The sequence below is a fragment of the Arachis ipaensis genome, chromosome B5 (assembly GCF_059453495.1).
Source record: "Arachis ipaensis isolate K30076 ecotype BB chromosome B5, ASM5945349v1, whole genome shotgun sequence".
Taxonomy (NCBI): Eukaryota; Viridiplantae; Streptophyta; class Magnoliopsida; order Fabales; family Fabaceae; genus Arachis; species Arachis ipaensis.
The window spans coordinates 145,126,937-145,148,634 of NC_142440.1; the positions used below are offsets into that span (position 1 = coordinate 145,126,937).

General features: G+C 35.0%; 1 protein-coding gene and 1 pseudogene across 9 annotated transcripts; both read left to right on the plus strand.

Moving 5' to 3' along the window:
• Positions 1-5,653: 5,653 nt before the first annotated feature.
• Positions 5,654-12,913, plus strand: LOC107644290 (uncharacterized). Of its 9 annotated transcripts, none has more exons than XM_088486121.1 (11): positions 5,794-6,175; positions 6,791-6,871; positions 6,976-7,184; positions 7,368-7,602; positions 8,063-8,235; positions 9,404-9,546; positions 9,640-9,817; positions 9,912-10,491; positions 11,107-11,219; positions 11,467-11,707; positions 12,520-12,913. In XM_088486121.1, exons 3-11 carry the CDS (start codon positions 6,994-6,996, stop codon positions 12,745-12,747), a joined length of 2,082 nt encoding a protein of 693 aa, XP_088342247.1. In that variant the 5' UTR covers positions 5,794-6,175; positions 6,791-6,871; positions 6,976-6,993; the 3' UTR covers positions 12,748-12,913. The 9 variants fall into 9 exon arrangements, with proteins under 9 accessions (XP_016203615.1, XP_016203616.1, XP_088342248.1 ...); XM_088486124.1 differs by having other exon boundaries at positions 8,066-8,235; XM_016348129.3 differs by lacking the exon at positions 6,791-6,871 and having other exon boundaries at positions 5,654-6,175; positions 6,979-7,184.
• Positions 12,914-17,239: 4,326 nt separating this feature from the next.
• On the plus strand, positions 17,240-21,402 carry LOC107641209 (putative receptor-like protein kinase At1g11050 pseudogene; annotated as a pseudogene).
• The last annotated feature ends 296 nt before the right edge of the window (positions 21,403-21,698 follow it).

A 21,698-nucleotide genomic window follows, 5' to 3' on the forward strand; every position in this document is an offset into this window, starting at 1 on the left:
TATTAAATGTAAAATTTGTTACAATATGGATGTTCATTCAGTGTCTACTCCGCATAATCTATTCTTCCATGCAAGTACTATTGGGAAGTGCAAACATTAAAGAATAAACGGTGCATGTTTTCTAACATTTGAAAAAGTGAAACCTTGCACATGTATAAATAGGGGCATAGGCTGAGGCTTTTGATACAAAATAAAAATATAAAATATTTTCCCTCTCTCTATACGTACAATATATAAAGTTCTTCTTTCACTTCTCTCTTCATATACTACAATATCTAATATTAGTAATATATTAATACATTTCTATTAGCGTGAGATATTGATGTGGTGAATATTAATACTAAAATTTTCTATTTACACTTTCTTATTTTATATTTATTATATCTTCCTTTGGTTATTTATTTTACAACACGTTATCAACACGAGACTCTGATCAAATTTTTGGAAGACTCAGGTAACAAATTTTCATTATGTCGAAACTCTCTCATATTGAATTTAATGCTCTTGATATATCTGAAAATAACTATTTATCATGGATACTAGAGGCTGAAATCCATCTTGATTTAATAGATCTTGGAGATACCATTAAGGCTGAAAATAATACATATCTCGGAAGGATAAAGCCAAAGCCATGATATTCCTTCGTCGTCATCTTGACCAAGGATTGAAAAATGAATATCTCACATTAAAAGATCCTGTAGATCTGTGGAAAGACCTTGAAGAAAGGTATAATCATCAAAAGATGGTGATACTTCCTCAAGCCCAATATGAATGGACGCACTTGCGTCTACAGGATTTTAAATCCATAAATGAATATAATTCAGCAATGTTTTGAATCACCTCATGAATGAAATTATGTGGAAAAAAGATAACTGATAATGATATGTTAAAGAAAATTTTCTCGACCTTCCATGTCTCGAATGTGCTCCTACAGCAGCAATATCAAGAAAAAGGATTTAAAAAATATTTTGAGTTAATTTCTTGCCTTCTTGTTGCTAAACGCAACAATAAGTTGCTTTTAAAAAAATCATGAAGCGCACCTAGCTGGTGCCGCCCCATTCTCTGAAGCAAATGCGGCAAATCATTATCCCAGAAGAGGTAAATGGCAAGGCTTTAGTAACAAAAAAATTATGGAAAGAAAAAGAATTATGTTCACAAGAAAGGATCTCACCAGAAGTGGGATAAAGAAAGAAACTCTGGGCAAAATAAATCAACAGAGGATAAGTGTTTCCGTTGTGGTGAAAAGGGCCATTGGTCGCGTACCTGTCGTACCCCAAGGCACCTAGTCGATCTTTATCAAGTATCTTTGAAAAAGGATGACAAAAGAAAGGAAACAAATGTTGTTTCAAATGATGTTGAAAATTCCACCACTCATTATGATGTATCTGATTTTTTTTTTTGAGGATTATGAAGGAAATATTGGTCATTTGTTTAATGATAGAATAGTTTAATCTGTGAGATTGTTAAGTATTCATGTAAATAAATAATGTAAGAAACTTATTATTAAGTTTTACTTTCTATGTATTTAAATTTCAAATATGATGTATATAAATAATGAAATATTAATATTTATGTTTAAGAAGTTTGAAATTATTAAATGTGTCAAGTTTTAAAAATAATAATAATAATAGTGATAATAATAAAATTTTAGTATATGACATTATGTACAGTGTTTTTAGAAAAATAATCAAGATTTCAATTTGACTGTGCATGTATTTCTACTCATTTTATTATTATTTGTCTTTGAAGAGAATGGCAAGGACATATAGTGGAGATGTTTGCCTTGCGGATAGTGCAAGTTCGCACACCATTCTCAAAAGTAATATATACTTTACCCATCTTGTGCCAAAAGAATAATATGTTAATACTATGAATGAGAGAAGTCATGGGTACTTATGTATCACAACTCATGATTCAAATAAAAAGGTTATATTAGAAAAGTTGCCATCACTTTCATCTGGGTTATATTATACCAAGATTAGTGCATTTGAATCACATGCTGTTGTAAACCAGAAGTTTACTAACCCAAATGAATTCATAATTTGGTACAACCGATTGGGTCATCCGGGAACAACCATGATGCGAAGAATTATTGAAAACTCCCATGGGCATTCACTAAAAAACCAGAATATTCTTAAATCCAGTGAATTTTGTTGTGCTGCATGTTTTCAGGGAAGTTAATTTTAAGACCATCACCAGTAAAGATTGGATTTGAGTCCCCTGAATTCCTAGAAAGGATTCAAGGCGATATATGTGGACCTATTCATCCGCAATGTAGATCTTTTAGATATTTTATGGTTCTAATAGATGCATCTTCGAGATGGTCACATGTGTGCTTATTGTCTTCTCGCAACTTGGCATTTATGAGATTACTGGCTCAAATTATTCGATTAAAAGCACAATTTCCAGAAAATCCAATCAAAGCAATTCGTCTTGATAATGCCGGTGAATTTACTTCCCGAGCTTTTGATACTTATTGTATGGCTAATGGAATAAGTGTTGAACATCCAGTAGCTCATGTTCACACACAAAATGGGTTAGCAGAATCACTTATTAAACGCCTCTAATTAATTGCTAGACCATTACTTATGAGAACAAATCTTCCAACCTTGGTTTAGGGGCTTGCTATTTTACATGCTGCAGCACTTATTCGTTTAAGGCCAACAAGTTACCATCAGTTCTCTCTTATGCAATTTGCTTTTGGCCAGCAGCCAAATGTTTTCCATTTAAGAATATTTAGGTGTGAGATATATGTTCCCATTGCACCACCTTCTCGTACCAAAATGGGACTCCAAAGAAAATTGGGGATATATGTTGGATATAATTCTCCCTCTATAGTGAGGTATCTTGAGATACAAATTGGAGATGTATTAAAGCCCAGTTTACGGATTATCATTTTGATGAATCAAAATTTCTAACATTGGGGGAGAGAATAAGCTTCCTGAAAAGAAACTTAATTGGTATGCATCATCTTTAATGCATTTGGATCCTCGATCAGGGCAATGTGAACTAGAAGTTCAAAAGATTATACATTTGTAAAGAATAATAAATGAATTGCCTGATGCATTTTCTGATACAAAGAGGATAACCAAATCTTATATACCAGCGAAAAATGTCCCAATTCGAATTGATGCCCCAGTCGGACAAATAGCCACTGAAACAAATTCACGCCAGAAGCGTGGTAGGCCTATCGGTTCCAAAGACAAAAAATCCTCGAAAAAAAGAGGTAAATACTATTCCTGTTGAAAAAGACATAGTAAAGACACCTGCAGTTGTCCAGAATTTTGATATAACTTTAACGCCAAAAGACGTTCAGGTACCTGAAAATTGTGAAAATGACGAGATATCGATAAATTATGTCTTTACAGGAGAGAAATGGGACCTAAATAAAACAATTGTCAATGAAATATTTGCATATAATGTGGCATTGAATATCATACATGAAAATAAGGATCTTGAGCCAAGATCAGTCGAAGAATGTCGACAAAGAAATGATTGGCCAAAATGGGAAGAAGCCATGAAGGCTGAGTTAGACTCACTTGCAAAACATGAAGTCTTTGGACCTGTAGTTCGTATACCAGAAGATGTAAAACCTGTTGGATACCGATGGTATTTGTGAGAAAACGAAATGAGAAAAATGAAGTTGTACGCTACAAAGTTCGACTTGTGGTACAAGATTTTTCACAAAAGCCTGGTATAGATTATGAAGAAACATATTCCCCTGTAGTGGATGCAATAACATTTATGTGGCAGTTTATCCGCATATCATAAACTACATATGCATTTAATGGATGTGGTAACAGCCTATTTATACGGATTATTAGATCGTGATATTTATATGAAAGTCACTGAAGGACTAAAGATATCTAAATCATCCAATGAATATTCACAGGGATTATCCTCAGTTAAATTTCAAAGATCTTTATATGGTCTAAAGCAATCTAGACGAATGCGGTATAATCGTCTTACTAAGTATCTGGCCAAAAATGGATTTAAGAATGATGATATCTGCCCATGTGTTTTCATAAAGAAATCTACATCTGGATTCATTATAATTGCTGTGTACGTTGATGATTTAAATATCATTGGGACTCTTGAAGAGATTCCAACAATTATAAAAGCTCTAAAAGAAGAGTTTGAGATGAAAGATCTTGGAAAGACTAAAATTTGTCTCGACCTGCAGATCGAACATACAAAAAATGGGATCTTTATTCATCAAACAACATACACAAAAAAGATCTTGAAGAGATTTTATATGGATAAGTCACATCCATTAAGTATTCCAATGATTGTAAGATCTTTGGATGTGGAAAATGATCAATTCCGTCCTAAAGAAGAAAATGAAGATATTCTTGGTCCTGAAGTACCATATTTTAGTGCCTTTGGAGCACTGATGTATCTTGCTAATAATACACGATCCGATATATCATTTGTTGTGAATTTACTAGCAAGATATAGTTCTTCTCCAACCAGAAGACATTGGAATGGAATCAAACAAATCTTTCGATATCTTCATGGAACGGTTGATATGGGATTGTTTTATCCCTATGAATCCAAGTCACAATTAGTTGGCTATGCAGATGCTAGATACTTGTCTGATCCACATAAAGGGAGATCTCAAACAGAATACCTATTCAGTTATGGTGGTACAACTATATCATGGAGGTCCACGAAACAGACGATTGCGACAACATCCTCTAATCATGCTGAAATACTAGCGATACATGAAGCTAGTCGCGAGTGTTTTTGGCTCAAGAGTTTGATCCAATATATTCTATCATCATGTGGACTGATTGATCATAAGATAGCTCCAATTGTCTTGTTTGAAGATAATACAGCATGTATTGCTCAACTTAAAGGCGGATATATCAAAGGTGATAGAACAAAGCATATTTCTCCCAAATTCTTCTTCACTCATGATCTTCAAAATCAAGAGACAATTGATGTCCAACAGATCCGCTCAAGTGATAATCTGGCAGATTTATTTACAAAGTCACTCCCAAAATCTTCCTTTAAAAGATTGATACATGAGATTGAGATGCGCCGATTTCGAGACATTAAATGACGTCGACAAGAGAGTGAAACTGTACTCTTTTTTCTTGGTCAGGTTTTTTTTTCTATTGGATTTTTCTTGACAAGGTTTTTAATGAGGTAGTCCCCATCACAAAGGATTTTGTACTCTTTTTCCTTCATTAAAGTTTTTTTTTTCTATTGAATTTTTTTTTAGTAAAATTTTAATGAGGCATAATCCTAAATGGACATCCAAAGGGGAGTGTTATAATATGGATATCCCATTCAGTGTCTACTCAACGTAATCTATTCTTCCATTCAAGTACTATTGGGAAGTGCAAACATTAAAGAATAAACGGTGCATATTTTCTAACATTTGAAAAAGTGAAGCCTTACACATGTATAAATAGAGACATAAACTGCAGCTTTTGACACACAATAAAAATATAAAATATTTTTCCTCTTTCTATACGTGCAATATATAGTTTTTCTTTCACTTCTCTCTTTATATATTACAATATCTAATATTAGTAATATATTAATATATTTTTATTAGTGTGAAATATTAATGTGGTGAATATTAATACTAAAATTTTCTATTTACACTTTTATTATATAGTCCTTTGGTTATTTATTTCCCAACAAAATTGGTTTATATTAACAGAGAGAAAAAAGAATTGCCGCAGTTGCAAGCCTTGACAAAATTCCGTGGACCTGCAAGCTCTTGATTCTGTCCCAACTCTGCAATAAAATAAAGCTAACAACTAACAAGAGCTCCAATACAGAATACTTCATCTTTCAGAAAGCGAAACCTCTTCTGTTTATAATTATCCCCTTTTTCATTTTCAATGTTTATCCAACAACACTGAAACCACTCCTCCCTTTTCCTCTTTCTCATGAACCTTAATCCACACTCCGATTCCAACATTCGTAGTTTACATGTGTCTAACACAACCACCTACCCTCTTCTCGCTCTTTCTTCAAATGAGTTAGTTTTTAGTTCACAATCCCCCTTTTCCCCTTTCTCCGTGATCGGTGCTCGGTTTCTTTGAAAAATTCATCACAATTTCAACTTTTCAAGCCACGCCATTTCCCAAAGTTGAGATTTTTCGGGGGGCATTTGAAGGTGGATCTCTTTGGATTTTGGTTACTGCTACTTGTTCGGGTCAGTATTCCTGATTCAATGCCTTTGTTTTGTATCTAATATCTGTTCAAGAGTGTTGGATCATAGTGAGGTTATGATGGGCAAGATTGTTTATTTGCATCTTTGGTTTTGTGAGGGTAATGGCTCGGTGTCACTGTGCTTTGATCCTAATTCTTGTTAGAACTATTGAAATTGTTTCACAAATTTTGTAACTGAAAACTGTTGAAGAGAAAGTTTGATGCCCTTCCTCATGGGGTTTATTGAGATATTGCTTGGGTTTTCTGAAAAAGTATGTGTTCAGTTTGTTCCAATTGCAACACCAACATATCAAGAAGATAAGATTGGACGTGTCATGAGAGTTTGTTGGCCGCTGTTAAGTTGTTAGTATGAAGAGTAAAGACACTAGAAATTTTTTTTTTTAAAGTTACAATTTATATTTTTCCTTAAAAGTCTTTTTTTACTTAAGAAAAAGATGTTTTTAATATAATAAATGAATAAAAAGTATTTTTATATTGTTGTACTTAAATATAATTGTTAAATAAAAAAATATTTTTACATGAAATATCTAAACATGAAATTATTTTTATTTTTCTAAAATATCTTTTAAGAAAAGATCACTTAAAAATTTTTTTTTAGAAACTCACCCAAACAAGTCGAGAGTCTTGAATGATTAGGATTCAGGAATTAGATGATTTGGCTTTGAGGATTCATCTTGATGTGAGTTATTTTATTGGCAACATTTTTAGTTTCAGTGGATGCTAGAACTTTTAGGAAAGCTGGGATATTGAAGTATCTTGTTTGTTTCTTTCAACCTGATAAAGCAGTAGGAAGGAAAAAAGATGGCTGTAGCTAGCAAAACAAGAAATATGCTTGAAGGTTTGGTAAAAGAGGGATCATTTAAATGGCTTCTAGGGAAGAAGAGCTACTTTGATGAAGAGCTTGAGGAGTTGGAAAATTCACCTTCTGCTGGGAAGAATTACATACCAGAGCTCTCTCCAGTTGCAAACCTAGTTGTTCGTAGATGTTCAAAGTAAGTGCATTTCTCAGAATTTGATCTAGTTTGTTTAGGATATATTGCTTCATACTGTCTTTTCACCTACTTTGGTTTAGTTTGTAGATTTGCTATCCTCAGAACCTTCACATTTGTTTGTTTGACATAGTGGCTAATATTTTTTATTGGAAATTCAACTCTAATGAAAACCAAATAATGCAGAATACTTAAGGTTTCTTCAAGTGAGCTTCAAGAGAGCTTTAATCAAGAGGCTTCTGATTCTATAAAACATCCATCACGATATGCGAGGAACTTATTGGAATATTGCTGTTTCAAGGCACTTTCCTTTTCAACACAAATGACTGGCCATCTGTTTGATAAAACATTCCGACGCTTGACATTTGACATGATGATAGCTTGGGAGGCCCCGGCTACAGCCAGCCAACCGTTAACCAATGTATGTTTTTTCGAGTATGAGTGAAATTTTTCTTGGAGTCACGAGTCATGTTCTAATGGATTGATAACATGTTCAGAGTTACTTGGAAACAATTTTGATATTATATAGAGACTTGTCTTACATAATGTTTTTAAGTTGCTTTGATTGGCTGGCAAGCTATAGTGCTATATAATGAAGTGTGGTGGACAACCAAAATATCCTTAAAAGAACATGTTTCTTTCCATGCTATTTATTTCTGTTCATTTCTATGGTTGAACATCTATTTCCTCTTTGCTATTTTCTGAAGTTCTGAACTTTAGATTTCAGTGACTTCCATTGTTGTTATGGTCATATCAAATATACGTAACTTATTAAGTGGACCTAATTTTGTACGCCCTTGTATTATACCTATAATATAGGTTTGTCTGTGCTCATTAGTACTCTGGTCCTTCTTAATATTGACGGACCTCAAATTTTCTAGAAGGTCGAGGAGGAAATGTCTGTTGGTTTAGAAGCTTTCTGTCGAATAGCTCCTGCAATTCCTATCATTGCCAACGTCATCATTAGTGAAAATCTTTTTGAGGTGCTGAGTTCATCAACTGGTGGTCGCCTTCAGTTTCCCATTTATGACAAGTACCTTGGCGGCCTAGAAAGGTATCAATCTTAATCTTTGAATATGCTATTGCTTCCCCCTTCCTTTGATATTGCAATCCTCTAAATTGAGAAGACAATAAAACTGTAAGATAGTTGGCTTTCAAGGATATGGTAGGTACTACTCTGGTTTGCTTTGATTCTTGTGATCTTGTTATAATTTTGACCATTACTTGGGAAGAGAAAGAGAGATAGAGAAGGAACGATGTCAAATGTAATTCACCGAGTGCTTTGGATGGTTAGAACTGCACACTGATGTTGCACCTCTACTTATAATCTGTCTGTGACCATGAAATGGGCAATATGCTGTCTACTTTGGTCATTACTAGCACCTACTTAATCTAGGACAATATTACTAATAACTAAGAAGCTTTATTAATGAGCTGTATTTTAGGAGAACATCCATGTAAGTTGTTACTTTATTTCATATTTCATGAGAAATTTTTCATATTGAGGGGGGAAAAACAGTGCCAAAAGCATAGGCAGCATCGCATCCACTAGAAGTCTTAATTATACTTAATTTCCTGTGGCAAATTTTAGAAAGTAGTTTTAGAGGAATTTACTGAACCCACCCTTGGACTTGATATTTATGATGGTTATTTAGAAGTCGTAGGTTTTATCCAAAAAATAGAATAATTTTCTCACATAAAGAATTCCAAACTTAGTTGCATTTACTAATATTCCTTAACAACAGCAAAAGTGGGACAGTATCATTCTACAACTTAAAGTTATATTAAAAATAATTAAACAATAACTCAACAGTAAAGCTTGTTTACTTAATATGTAAAAATAAAATAAAAGGTAAAGCTAGTCATTAGAGTAGGCCTTCCCCTGTATTTGTGCATGGACCCTTACCAATTGAATGCTGAAGTATCATGTTGTGTGTATATTGGATTGTTATTCTGCCAAATAGGCTTGTGGGCCAAATCCCTGTCTATTTCTTATAATCTCATCCTAGTTAACAAAATTGTTACCGTATCAATACTACATGAGGATGCAAAGTTTCACTATGCCTTTGTATTTTATAGCACTTGTGCTTTGTATCTTATAATTGATAACTTAAATGGACAGATCTTCTTTCCATTTACATATGTATAATTTAAGGGGGTTTCTGATGCCATATTTGTTATATGGACTTTTTTTCGTATTATTTGGTTTTTGTTATTTACAGAGCAATAAGAAAAATGAAGAGCAATTCAGAGTCATCTCTCCTTTCTGCTATAAGATCCTCTAGAGGTGAGAAGATTCTCGAGATTGATGGAACTGTCACCACACAGCCAGTGCTTGAGCATTTGGGAGTATCCGCCTGGCCTGGTGAGTGCATGAAAAACCCGATTTATATTTTGAACGATGAAGTAAATAAAATGTATGGACACTAGTGATCTCTTCTTTGTGGCTTGTATGCAGGAAGATTAATTCTCACAGATCATGCACTCTATTTTGAAGCACTTCGTGTTGTTTCATATGACAAACCAAAAGTATATGACTTATCGGATGATCTGAAACAAGTTGTTAAACCTGAGTTGACTGGACCATGGGGTACTCGGCTTTTCGACAAAGCAGTCTTCTATAGCTCAGCATCCTTGTGAGTACTTGCGGAAATTATTTTTATTGATAATGGATATCTGGTGAAGCTTAAGAGAACTTCCTATCAACTGCCATAAATATTTCTCTTGTAGATCGGAACCAGTTGTACTAGAATTTCCAGAGCTTAAAGGTCATGCTCGTCGTGATTATTGGCTTGCTATCATCCGAGAGATTCTTAATGTTCACAAATTCATTAGCAACTATAGGATCAAAGGGACTGCACGAGATGAAGCACTTTGGAAGGCTGTTCTAGGAGTTTTGCGTCTACAAGCAATCCAAGATATCGGTTCTGTGACCCCTATACAGCATGATGCTCTTCTCTTGTTCAACTTTTGTGATCAGCTTCCAGGTGGTGACTTGATATTAGAAACCCTAGCAAATACGTCAAACCTAAAGGAGTCAGATCGCCAGAATGGTTTCAAGGCTGTAAGTGGAATGTATTCCGTCTCAGCCTTGGACATGGTTTCTAACTTGGGGTTTGTGTTTGGATCAAGCCCAAACAGCTCAAATGAAAACACAATATCTGTTGGTGAAATATCAGTTGGAGCACTGACTCCATTGGAAATAGCAGTTAAAGAGTCTAAGAACAACTATAAGAAGGTTGTATCTGCACAAGCTACAGTCGATGGTGTTAAAGTTGATGGTATTGACACTAATTTGGCTGTCATGAAGGTACTAGTTTATCTTCCTCTTCTACCATTTTAGTCAAGGTCCATAAAAAGTCTTGCATTGTTAGAGTGCCTTTGAATGAGATTTTGAAAAAAGAAAAAGGAGAGAGAAAGGGTTTATATATATATGAAATTTGGTAAGTTATTTAAAAGTCATCAAATTCTCAAAAGAATAAAAATCTGAAAAAAAGTTTTCAGTTTATATATATGAAATTTGGTAAGAGTAACTAAAAAAAAAAAAGAGTTTAGCTATGTCATTTTTATAAAAAGTTTTAGGTTATAAAATCACTTTGTTTAGAATGTGAAACAAACAAACTTTAGTGTTACATTGCAAAACAATCATCCATCTTAATCTTGTCAGGAGCATGTGCTAGGACCTGATTGTTATATGATATGCATGTTTGCAATGCACTATCTTGCTATCTTCTCTTCATTAGTAATGTGAGAATAAATTAATTGAAGTTGTCTAAAACATGCAATTCTCCTAGGAGAGATAATTTGGTTCTAACTTCTATGGCCTTTGCAGCTCCTACATATTTTTCATTCACAATATTCTAAGCTAACTTCCTTGAAATTCCCTATTTTGACTTGGATACTTATCGTGTACCACTTCTTTCAGGAATTACTTTTTCCTCTAAATGAACTTGGGAAGTCTCTTCTGTCTTTGGCATATTGGGATGATCCATTGAAGTCTACTGGGTTTTGTTTGTTCTTCAGTTACATGATCTTCAGGTATAACTTCATAGGCTGATCAATATTCTATTCACATGTTATTTGTTGAGGCAGATAAAAGAAAGTCGAAGTTGAAATATCTTTTATTGGGAGACTAACAAAGTACAACACTTCATAACTAGAAATATTTAGCGTGGAAAAAGCATATGCAACTATAGAATGTTGAGTTCTTTTAAATTTTTCTTGTGTGTATTCTAATGACACATTTGTCGTATTTTGATAATCTTTGATCAACTGATCATTGCAGGGGTTGGCTTGGGTATGCAGTGGCATTAGTGCTTCTTTTACTCTCAGCATTCATGTTAATCACCCGATATTTTAGCGATGGTAGGCCTGCCGAAGTCAAAGTAATAGCCCCTCCACCAATGAATACCATGGAGCAACTTTTGGCTGTTCAGAATGCCGTCACTCAAGTCGAACAGCTTGTACAAGATGTCAACATAATTCTGCTCAAGTTCCGCGGCTTGTTGCTTTCAATTTTTCCTCAGGTTAGATGCTGATTCATATATAAAGAAGCCCGAACAAATGTATGCCTCTTGGTGTTTGCGAGTTTTGATTGTGTAATGGAAGGGTCAGAAGGGGATGGTCTTGAAGCGTAAACTGAAATCTCTTTTACACTTCAAACCCTTCTCTTCCATCTTTTTCCCTCCAAAACTCCAACTACCAAACACATCCCTAGGCCCCGTTTGGTAAATTGTCTTAGGACAATATATTATTGAGAGACCTTGAGACAGTAGAGATGGGTAAAAATGTCTTTTCTAGGCCAATGTCTGTGTCCAAGGCTGCATTTAGTTTTAAGAATAGAACAAAACAGGACACTAAGAACAAGACACAAATAATAGAAACACAAAATTTAGTGTTTTTGTATTTTGTTTGGTGATAAACTAAATATAAGAAATAACATATTAAGAGAAGTCTAATTTACTCTTATTTTCTTCCATGTATAAAATTTATGAAGAAAAATATAATGACAAAAATGTAATTATAAAAATTTGATAGTAGTAATGAAATGAAAAATGAGAAACTAAGTTGTTGTCTCTTATTAGTATCTCGGTGTCTTTCCTATCAAGGACACAAAATACACTAGTTCAGTATCTCAGGACACGATATCTCTATCCATGTCTTATCTGCCGAACATGATTTTGTGTCTTTATGTTCGTGTTTCAGTGTCTCATGGTAGTAAACATACGCAGTCCAAATGCAAGCCTTAGAGAATTACTTGAGATGTTTGTTCTTATATCAATTGCCAACTACTTATGTCACACATTATAAGACTTGGTCCTTTCTATGTGATGAACAGGCCACAGAGAAGTTGGCATTTTCTCTTCTATCAGCAGCATTGATTCTTGCTCTCTTACCCTCTAAATGCTTAGTTCTGCTAGTTTTCTTGGAGATATCTACAAGGTATTCACCTCTAAGGAAAGCTAGCACAGAGAGATGGATGAGGAGATTAAGGGAATGGTGGTTTAGTATACCAGCAGCACCTGTTACACTTGAGAGAGATAAAGAGGAAAAGAAAAAGAAGTGATGTTGGTGAATCTGTTGTGAAATTATGTACATATTTATGTTGAATAATGCTTTTTTTTTTTTCCTCATATACAGAGGTTTTAGGTGTAAAATTCAAGAATGGAGTCAATGGAATTAGAAAAGCACATGAATCAATAAGCTACTGCTAACGACGTTATTTTGACAAATTCTAATCATAAAAGATGTAAATCAATTCCACTAAAGATATGATTAGTTTGACAAAATTATTTAAAATGAGTAAATTGTTAAGTGATTTGTTTAATGTTTAGGATTAAATCTTTCATTCCAAAATTTGACTTGATTTTATGGACATGTTCGTCCAAAATTGTTCTCATTTTTAGCTAAACAAAACTTTTAAATTACGTGAAAGATGTAAAGAACTCTAGGTTCTTGATAACTGATTTTTCTGCAAACAAATATGAACATTTATAATTGGATGGCTTTAGTTTTGATGCATGGAAAGTGTATAACATTTAGTATTGTCCTTCTTTTAATCATATTTATATATTTAGATAATTATTCAAATAATGAGTTGGAGAATTAATACTTCTGTTGTCGTGTAAAATATTTTAACATTGAGTACAAAACTTAAATCCATAATTATATGTGCACGTACTAGAGCATAAAAACAGAATTTCACATAATATTATATGATTTAAATTGAAGTCGAGTTTCATAACTTAGATTTAAAATCTAATCCATGTAGTTTATAAGAAACAAATTGGTTTCATTGAATTGAATTTCAACAGAAATTGTCCAACACTTTGGCGGATTTTTTTATTTAAATTATTTAAATATTTAATTTTACTGAAATATATAATTTATAGTATATTTATGTTTTTACACTCACTTTATACCTCTTAAGTACACGGTGTCAAAAACCGTTAAACATAGAGTTTGAGTATTGTGTACCGGAAATATGTAACAATTAGAAAAAAAATTTGGTTGCACTGGTGCAACTGCGTAGTTATACATATTCAAGATGTTGAGTACCTGAGATATGTGTACAAATTATCTAGGTGTCTACATCTTAAATGACTACATAAAAAAATACTCTATATAAGGAGCTTGAAGGCTCTAAAGCTAATCACAATATAACCATGCCATATTTGCTATTCTCTTTCATAAATATGGCTAGTAATCAATTTTTTTTTGTGGTAGTTTATTTCTATGGGATCATAAGAAACGGTGAAGAGGGAGTGATATTTGAGTGCAATTCACCTGTGATGTGTTGCTCACTTGTCGTCTTAATTTTCTAGATACACTGAAAAATGTTGTTATCTTGAGCAACATGGGGGCAATAAGTTCCAAGAAGGTTGGGAGAGTTGCCTATAAATTCTTATCAGCGGTGCCGAATTGAGGATTTTTTAACATGACATTTTAGGTCAAAGCTGATGAGCATGTAAGGGTAATATTTGACGTATATCCTAGGATAATATCAAAATATGTGTTGGATGAAGTCTATGCATAGTCCCATGGTGGTGGAGTCTGTTGTTGTATGATAGGAGCCATAGATGACCCGGGTCTATAGGGTTCCGTCGACAAAGTGTATGTGGAGACCCAAGATGTATGTAGATTGCTAACCTCCCTGATAAATCAACTGGTCTCTCCTACCACGATACCGATTCGCCAAGTCATCCATGACATCCCCAGGTGCACACATAAGGTCATACAACTCGTCGAATGATACCTTCTGGGGTGTGTTTAGATCAAAGTCATTATGATCCCACTGCGAGATCTCCTTATGCTATTATGCTGCCAAGGAGGATGAATCGTGTTGCTGTGTCCCTGAGGAGGATCCTGGCATGAACTCCCTTGAAATGTCCATATCATGCCCAGCAAAGAAGCTAGGTGATGGTATGTCCTGTTATGTCATCACCGGAGGATCCTCAGGGACACCCTCCTGGCGTGCATACTCGGTTTTCTCATTTAACAACTAATCATCCGCAGGTGCATGCCTCCCTCGCTAATCCTGGACTTTTCAAGCTGGTATCCAGATATCATCTCTGACCTGCTTCCTTGCCCATTGTCTGCGATGTGGAGCATCCCATGGAAGGGCTAAAACATTCCTCTGATCGAGACAGCCAGGAGAATGTTCACAGGTAGGACCACAACTCTCGGATCAGCTCACACGTCCTTCATTGATAAAAACATAACACGACATGCTCTCTGCCATCATGTAAAGTACTTCTGCGTGGGTCAAGGATCAAGGACACTGTCGATGATTACCATGTGCTGCTATTGGCCACGGGCCCTCCATAAGTCATACCAGTCATGGTGTACCTTGAGCCACCACACATCGTTGCCTCAAGTTGTCTTGAACAAAAACTTGTCCATATTGACCGAGTCCTTTGAAGCATGCTGCTGACCCCAAATTGTCTCTTGACTCTATCCATGTGATGAAATTCAACAAAGTGGAAGCACAACAAAGGCACCATGACTCTCCATGTACAAATCTACCCAACACTCCTAATCCAGTTAGGAGCCATGTGATGTAGCTAGAGATCGTCGTAAGGTGTCCACCGAAACTGGTAAAAAAAGGTAACCATGTAATTTGCCATGGAAGAACAATATATATATATATATATATAACACATAAGAAACCTAAACTGATTATACTTTATCAAGTCTAAGAGCATCCAGCCTATGTCGCAAACGTAGTATCCTATCCTGATAGTGGTCTCTACACTGCTGTTCTAGTCCTACCAACCTATTCATGGAGGATAAATTACTTTCAATAATTAATATTGCAAATAGTAACAAATAACAATTCATAACAAGCATTAATTACCTCGCTGCAGGCAAGACTCTGAGTACATCGTAGCCAGCTAGACAGAATGAAGGGAACCTGTGGTAAATCCACGACAACACAAGTACTATGCACCCTGCAATGTTTGTCACATCACGCCTAGATGCATAATGAATGGTAGGTGTGTGCTAGTAATGCAGACCCCAAGACAACCGTCGACAATTGTCAAAATCCTCGAAGAGCAGCAACCACCTAAGAGGGACAAGGTTGACTGACTTGTTCGTAAATAAATATCCCCCAATCAACATCAATAAGTAACACTGAGCATATATCCAGAGAGTATTTGCATGACTGCATCTACCCCTGGTGGAATACATGGGATGGGACACTGTTTTTGAGCCATGTCATCCTCAGACTAAAAAATCCTACTTCTTGTCCTCTAGCTGAGGTGGAGGCCTATCACCGATCAAGTCCTTAACCTACTGTCATGTGGGATGGCCATGATACTGCTGAAAATCTCTAGGCAACCACAATCAGCTCACCAATTGTGTGCAAAGCAAGATGGTAAGCCACATCTTAGAGTGTAATGATAACTTCATCCAACAGAAGGTGGAAGAAAATTATAAGTCTCGAGCCTCCACTGCTCAACAAATGCATAGAGTAAAAGATTCTCGAACATGAAATTCCTCAACTCAACTGCGTGTCCTAATCCGACTTCCCTAATATAAGGTAGCAGGATGTTAGACGATGGGATAGACATCACACGATGTTGCAAGAACAACCGAAGTGTCTATAAAAATACAATTAACTAGTCTTTTTGTAATTGCATATTACAATGCTAACAATAACTAATTCATGAATTTCGAGTATTTAATGTAATTAAATATATATAATCAAGTAATTAAATAATTTAATTAAATAATACTCTAATTTATGAATATAATTATATAACAACATAATTAATAATATCCTAATATAATTAAATTAAATAATCGGTAAAAAAGAGAACTTCATCTAAATTTAAATTATTAATTAATTATCTTTTAATGTTGTCTTTTAACTAATTAAATTTAATTACCCTAATATGTCAACTAATCAATTACCTCAAAATAATCTAAAATATCAATATTCTAGATGGTACTCTAACTACTTAAATCGAATCATCTTAACATGTCAATTAATTAATTAAATTAAGTTAATCTAATATTTTATTATTCTAACATATCTTCTAACTAATTAAAATCAAAATATTCTAACATGAACAACTAAAACTAATTAAATCAAAATATCTTAATATATCAACTAATTAATTACTTAAAATAAGATGTAGACAAACCAATCTCAAAATCCAATGCTCCGATTACATGCCACTTCGTATTGAGTGGTTGATGTCTCCTGAGCACATATATTGTCGGCGAGCTATATGCTTTCATTACTTCACAGCACTTTAAGAAAAGTGTAACCAAACTTTCCAAATTTATAAAATTCTCTAAATGAACGTTGATCTTGGATGCACCCTATATATAGCTCCTAACGTACATATCCCAAATATTGAAACTAAAAAGAATTATTCTCTACATACAAGCATTTTTTCTATACAATTTATAGAAGTCATTTATATTCACGCGCGTACATTTTTTTTTGGTGCCGTTACTGCACGTTCTTCTTCTTTTTCTTCTTCTTCTTCTTCTTATTCTTCTTCTTCTTCTTCGTTATTTTTCTCTCTCATTATCGTCGTCACCAACACCACCACCACCACCTCCTCCTCCTCCTCCTCCTCCTCTTTCTCCTTTTTTCATTGGAATTTCTTCTTCTCCTTCCTTTTACTCTTTCTCCTCCATCATCAGTTATCTCGTTGCTGAAGATAACGAATAATTCAAGTTCAGATTGTCAATTGAACTAAAACGAAATTGATTATTGTTTTGAATCCAAATCAAGTAGCTGACGTGTGGTTCGATTCTAGTTAATTTTTTTGTTGGTAGTTTATGATTCTGTAGGTGAATAATGTTTCATCATTGATGGTTTGAATTGAATGTAATGTAAAAGTTCTGCATTAAAGAAAATATTTTTCTGTATTTGCAACAAATTTGGGTGTAACACGAAGGTATTTGCGTGTAACACGAACATATTTGGGTGTATTCTTTAAGAATTTTCGGTGTATGTGTCCTGAAATTCTGCATAATTCAAAACTCTTCTTCTCCCTCCTCCTGATCTTCTGCTACTTCTTCTTCTTTTTCATCATCATCATCACCATTTTCTTTTCCTATTCATCTTTTTTTCTTGTTTTATCTTCTCAAGTTTTTTTTTTGTTTTACTCTTTTAACAAGAATAAAAACAAAAAAATCAAACAAAGAAGAAGAAGAAATACATAACGGTACAAAATTACTTGGAAGAGGATGAACTTACATTCATTCAATTAAAAGAAAGAAAGAAATAAAGAAAAAAATACAGCATTAGAGAAAATATTTTTCTGTATTTGCAGCAAATTTGAGTGTAACACGAAGATATTTGGGTGTATTGTTCAAGAATTTTTGGTCTATGTGTGCTGATAAGTTCTGCATAATTCAAAACTCTTCTTCTTCTTCTTCTTTTATCTTCTCAAGTTTCTTCTTGTTTTACTCTTTTAATAAGAATAAAAACAAAAAAATCAAACAAAGAAGAAGAAAAAACACATAATGGTATGATGAACTTACATTCGTTCAACTAAAAGAAAGAAAGAAACAAGAAAAAAAAGAAGAACAAAAAAAATGCAGCATTAGAGGAAACAATTTTCTATATTTGCAGCAAATTCGAGTGTAACACGAAAATATTTGGGTGTATTGTTTAAGAATTTTCAGTGTATGTATGCTGATAAGTTCTGCATAATTCAAAACTCTTCCTCTTCTTCCTTCTCATCTTCTGCTGCTTCTTTTTCTTCATCTTCTTATTTCATATTCTTATAATTCGTCTTGGGGGGAAAAATCAAACAAAGAAGAAAAAATACATAATGTTGCAAAATCAATAGAAAGAAAAGGAGGGAAAAAATGCAACAACAACAACAGTAATAAAAAAATAACGATGAAGATGAAACACGCAAAGAAAAGGAGGAGAAACGCAAAGAAAAAAGAGAAGAAGAAGGAAGAGGAGGAGGAGGAGGAGGAGGAGGAGGAACATGAAGAAAAAACGACGGTTGTAGTTTTGATCGAGAAAGAAGAAGAAGCATCTTTCGTAATAGTGAGTGAGCGCGCTATGGAAACCATTGAGTAACACGCTCGTATGGGTGAGCGTCCTTTTTGTTGGATTTGGCCCAACTTGTATGACTTGTAAACCAAAAAGACTTATATGTATAGCAGGTCTGATTCAAAAATATTTTGAAGCATATCCCGAGTGCACTCCATCCGATTTCAACATTTATTACATAACCTGAGTGCATTAAGAATCTGTAACATTTGATTCTCATGTTTCGATTACTGAATACTCAATATATTATTTTTTCTTGGTTTGACTCTCAATATCCGAAATGTGTAGCATGCACTACATAAAACCAGAAATTAATTTAAGAATGGAAGTAATAATGGAGATGTGCAAGTATATTGTGATTTAGCGTGTATTCCATAATGTGGATCTGTTGAAGTCAGTAACCTGCAAAATGCAGGTTACGTTTTGCCAAACCAAAAACCAAAAAGCTGAGTCACCTGCAAAATGCAGGATATGTTTTGCATGATCCAAAATCAGAAAGCTGCAACAACCTGCAAAATGCAGCTTCCAATTGGCAGAGAAGCAGATCGACGGCTCAAAAATGTGTCCCTGTCCCCTGCATGCAGACCGGACCTGCTTTGTTGACCATCTTGGAAGTCCAAAAACGGAAGCTGTGTTTGGCAGCTGGCCAGGCCAAAACACAGGTTGCGTTTGGCAGTCTTCCCAGTTGCATGCACGCCACGTGTTGGAGAAGAGTGTTGAGGGGGGTGTTTAAAACGCAAGATGCAACGAGAGGGGGGGTGTTGCTGAAGAGTGAAGAGTGTTGTGTGAGGGTTGTGCAGATAGGGGTTTGTAAAGGTGTGAGGAAGCTTGTGGGAGGAAGAAAAAGGGTATTAAGCTTAGGTTCATTTGGTTCTTAAATAAAAAATGGTTCGTGATTTTACTAGACCTGAAGATCACATTATTGAGTACTTGGATCATCTTGAATGGGTAAGTAAATTTTTTTAAAAATTTTATGATAAATAAATATATTTATTTGAATTTTGTTTATTTATCTTTTAACAAACAATTTATTTTCGTTATTATTATTATTATTATTATTATTATTATTAGTTAATAGTCAATTTCGTCCCTGAAAGATATCTCGATCTCCATTTTCGTCCCTGAAAGTCAAAATTAATCAAAATCGTCCTCCAAAGATACCTTACCTGATCACGTTCGTCCTTCCGTCATCTCCTTAGCTGAGTTGGCAAACGTCCGTTGACGTGGGCCGTTAACTGCCAAGGTGGCAGAGAACAAAAACGACGTCGTTTCGGTAGAAAGCGCTCCTAGGGTTGAAACGTCGCCGTTTTGTCTTCAGAGGAGGGATTCAAACGTTGCAATGCGTTACCCCCGTGTCATATCAACCATCGCTCTGTCTTTCACCATGGCAGCACCTTCACCTTAACCTTCTCCTTCTTCTCCTTCAATATGCCCACATCGACTTCAACTATGTTAAGAGAGTTCCATGGAACCCTTCAGCATGTGAGAATTTCCACTCTTTATCGTCAAACTTGAGCAACTGTTGCACCTTGCTCTTATCTCTAATCAGAATAAGGTTCGCGCAGTATCTTAAAGAAACTACAAATTTCAACCTCCCAAACCTTGAAATCTCAACCTCATGCGTCCATGATTTCCAGTCTCAGCTCAATTTCTTGTCTCTCCAAAACAACCTCGTTGACTTGTGCTTTGACCCTCACTAGTTCGTCATGTCCCGAAACGTCTGCGCAGGAATTGAAACCCTAACTAAAAGATTGGGACAAGAAGCTTGGTCAAATCACGCCTCTTGATACTAGTTGCAAACAAGACCTCACTGATCTTTTGCTATGTGATGTGTGTCTTACTGCGGGGTTTCAGGTGCAGCATAAACTTGTCTCCATTGATGGTAATGCTTCTCACTCTGAAAATTGTTTCAAATTTACTATTCTATATGCTGCTGCGTTTGGGAATCAGTATGGACCTGAAAGCAATGGTGCCATGAGTTGCATCTTTGGTATGTCACTTTACCCACAGGATGGTGGTTCTGGTGGAAAAAGTCACCAGGGTTTGGTTTTTGGGTTAACTGGTGTTGGTGTTGCTTTGTTAGTTATGTCTTGTTTGTTAGGGGTTTATGTTTGGTATGATAGGAAGGTTAGGAGGAAGAAGTTTAATGATGATGAATTTGATTTTGATCCTGAGGAACAAAGGTCTAGGCGTAGGTTGAGGCTAAATACGAGATCTATTTGGTTCAAGATTGATGAGCTTGAGAAGGCTACTGATAATTTCTCAACCAAGAATTTCATTAGCAGGGGTGGATTTGGGCTTGTTTTCAAGGGGATTTTGTCCAATGGTTCGGTCGTGGCAGTTAAGAGGATCTTGGAATCTGATTTTCAAGGGGATGTGGAGTTTTGTAATGAGGTGGAGATTATTAGCAACCTGAAGCACTGGAATTTGGTGCCACTTCGAGGCTATTGTGTAGTGGATGATGATGATAAAAAATTTAATGACAGGGGAAGCCAGAGGTTTTTGGTTTATGATTAGATGCCGAATGGAAACCTTGAAGACCATCTGTTTCTGGTGAGTGAGCAGCAAAAGTTGAAGAAATCGCTGACTTGGCCTCAAAAGAAGAGCATAATCTTGGATGTGGCAAAGGGGCTGGCTTATCGATGCATGTGTTCACGGCGATGTATTTATCGTTCATATTGGGATTAGGGTTTATCCACTCCAAGGACTAATTTGACGTCTTAAACAAGAGTTATCTTGTCATCAACAACATGCTACAGCCTGGTGTCTGCCACCTTGGCAGTTAACGGCCCACGTCAGCGGACGTTTGCTAACTCAGCTAGGGAGATGATGGAAGGACAAACGTGATCAAGTAAGGTATTTTTGGAGGACGATTTTAATTAATTTTGACTTTCGGGGATGAAATGGAGATCGAGGTATCTTTTAGGGACGAAATTGACTATTAACTCTTATTATTATTATTATTATTATTATTATTATTATTA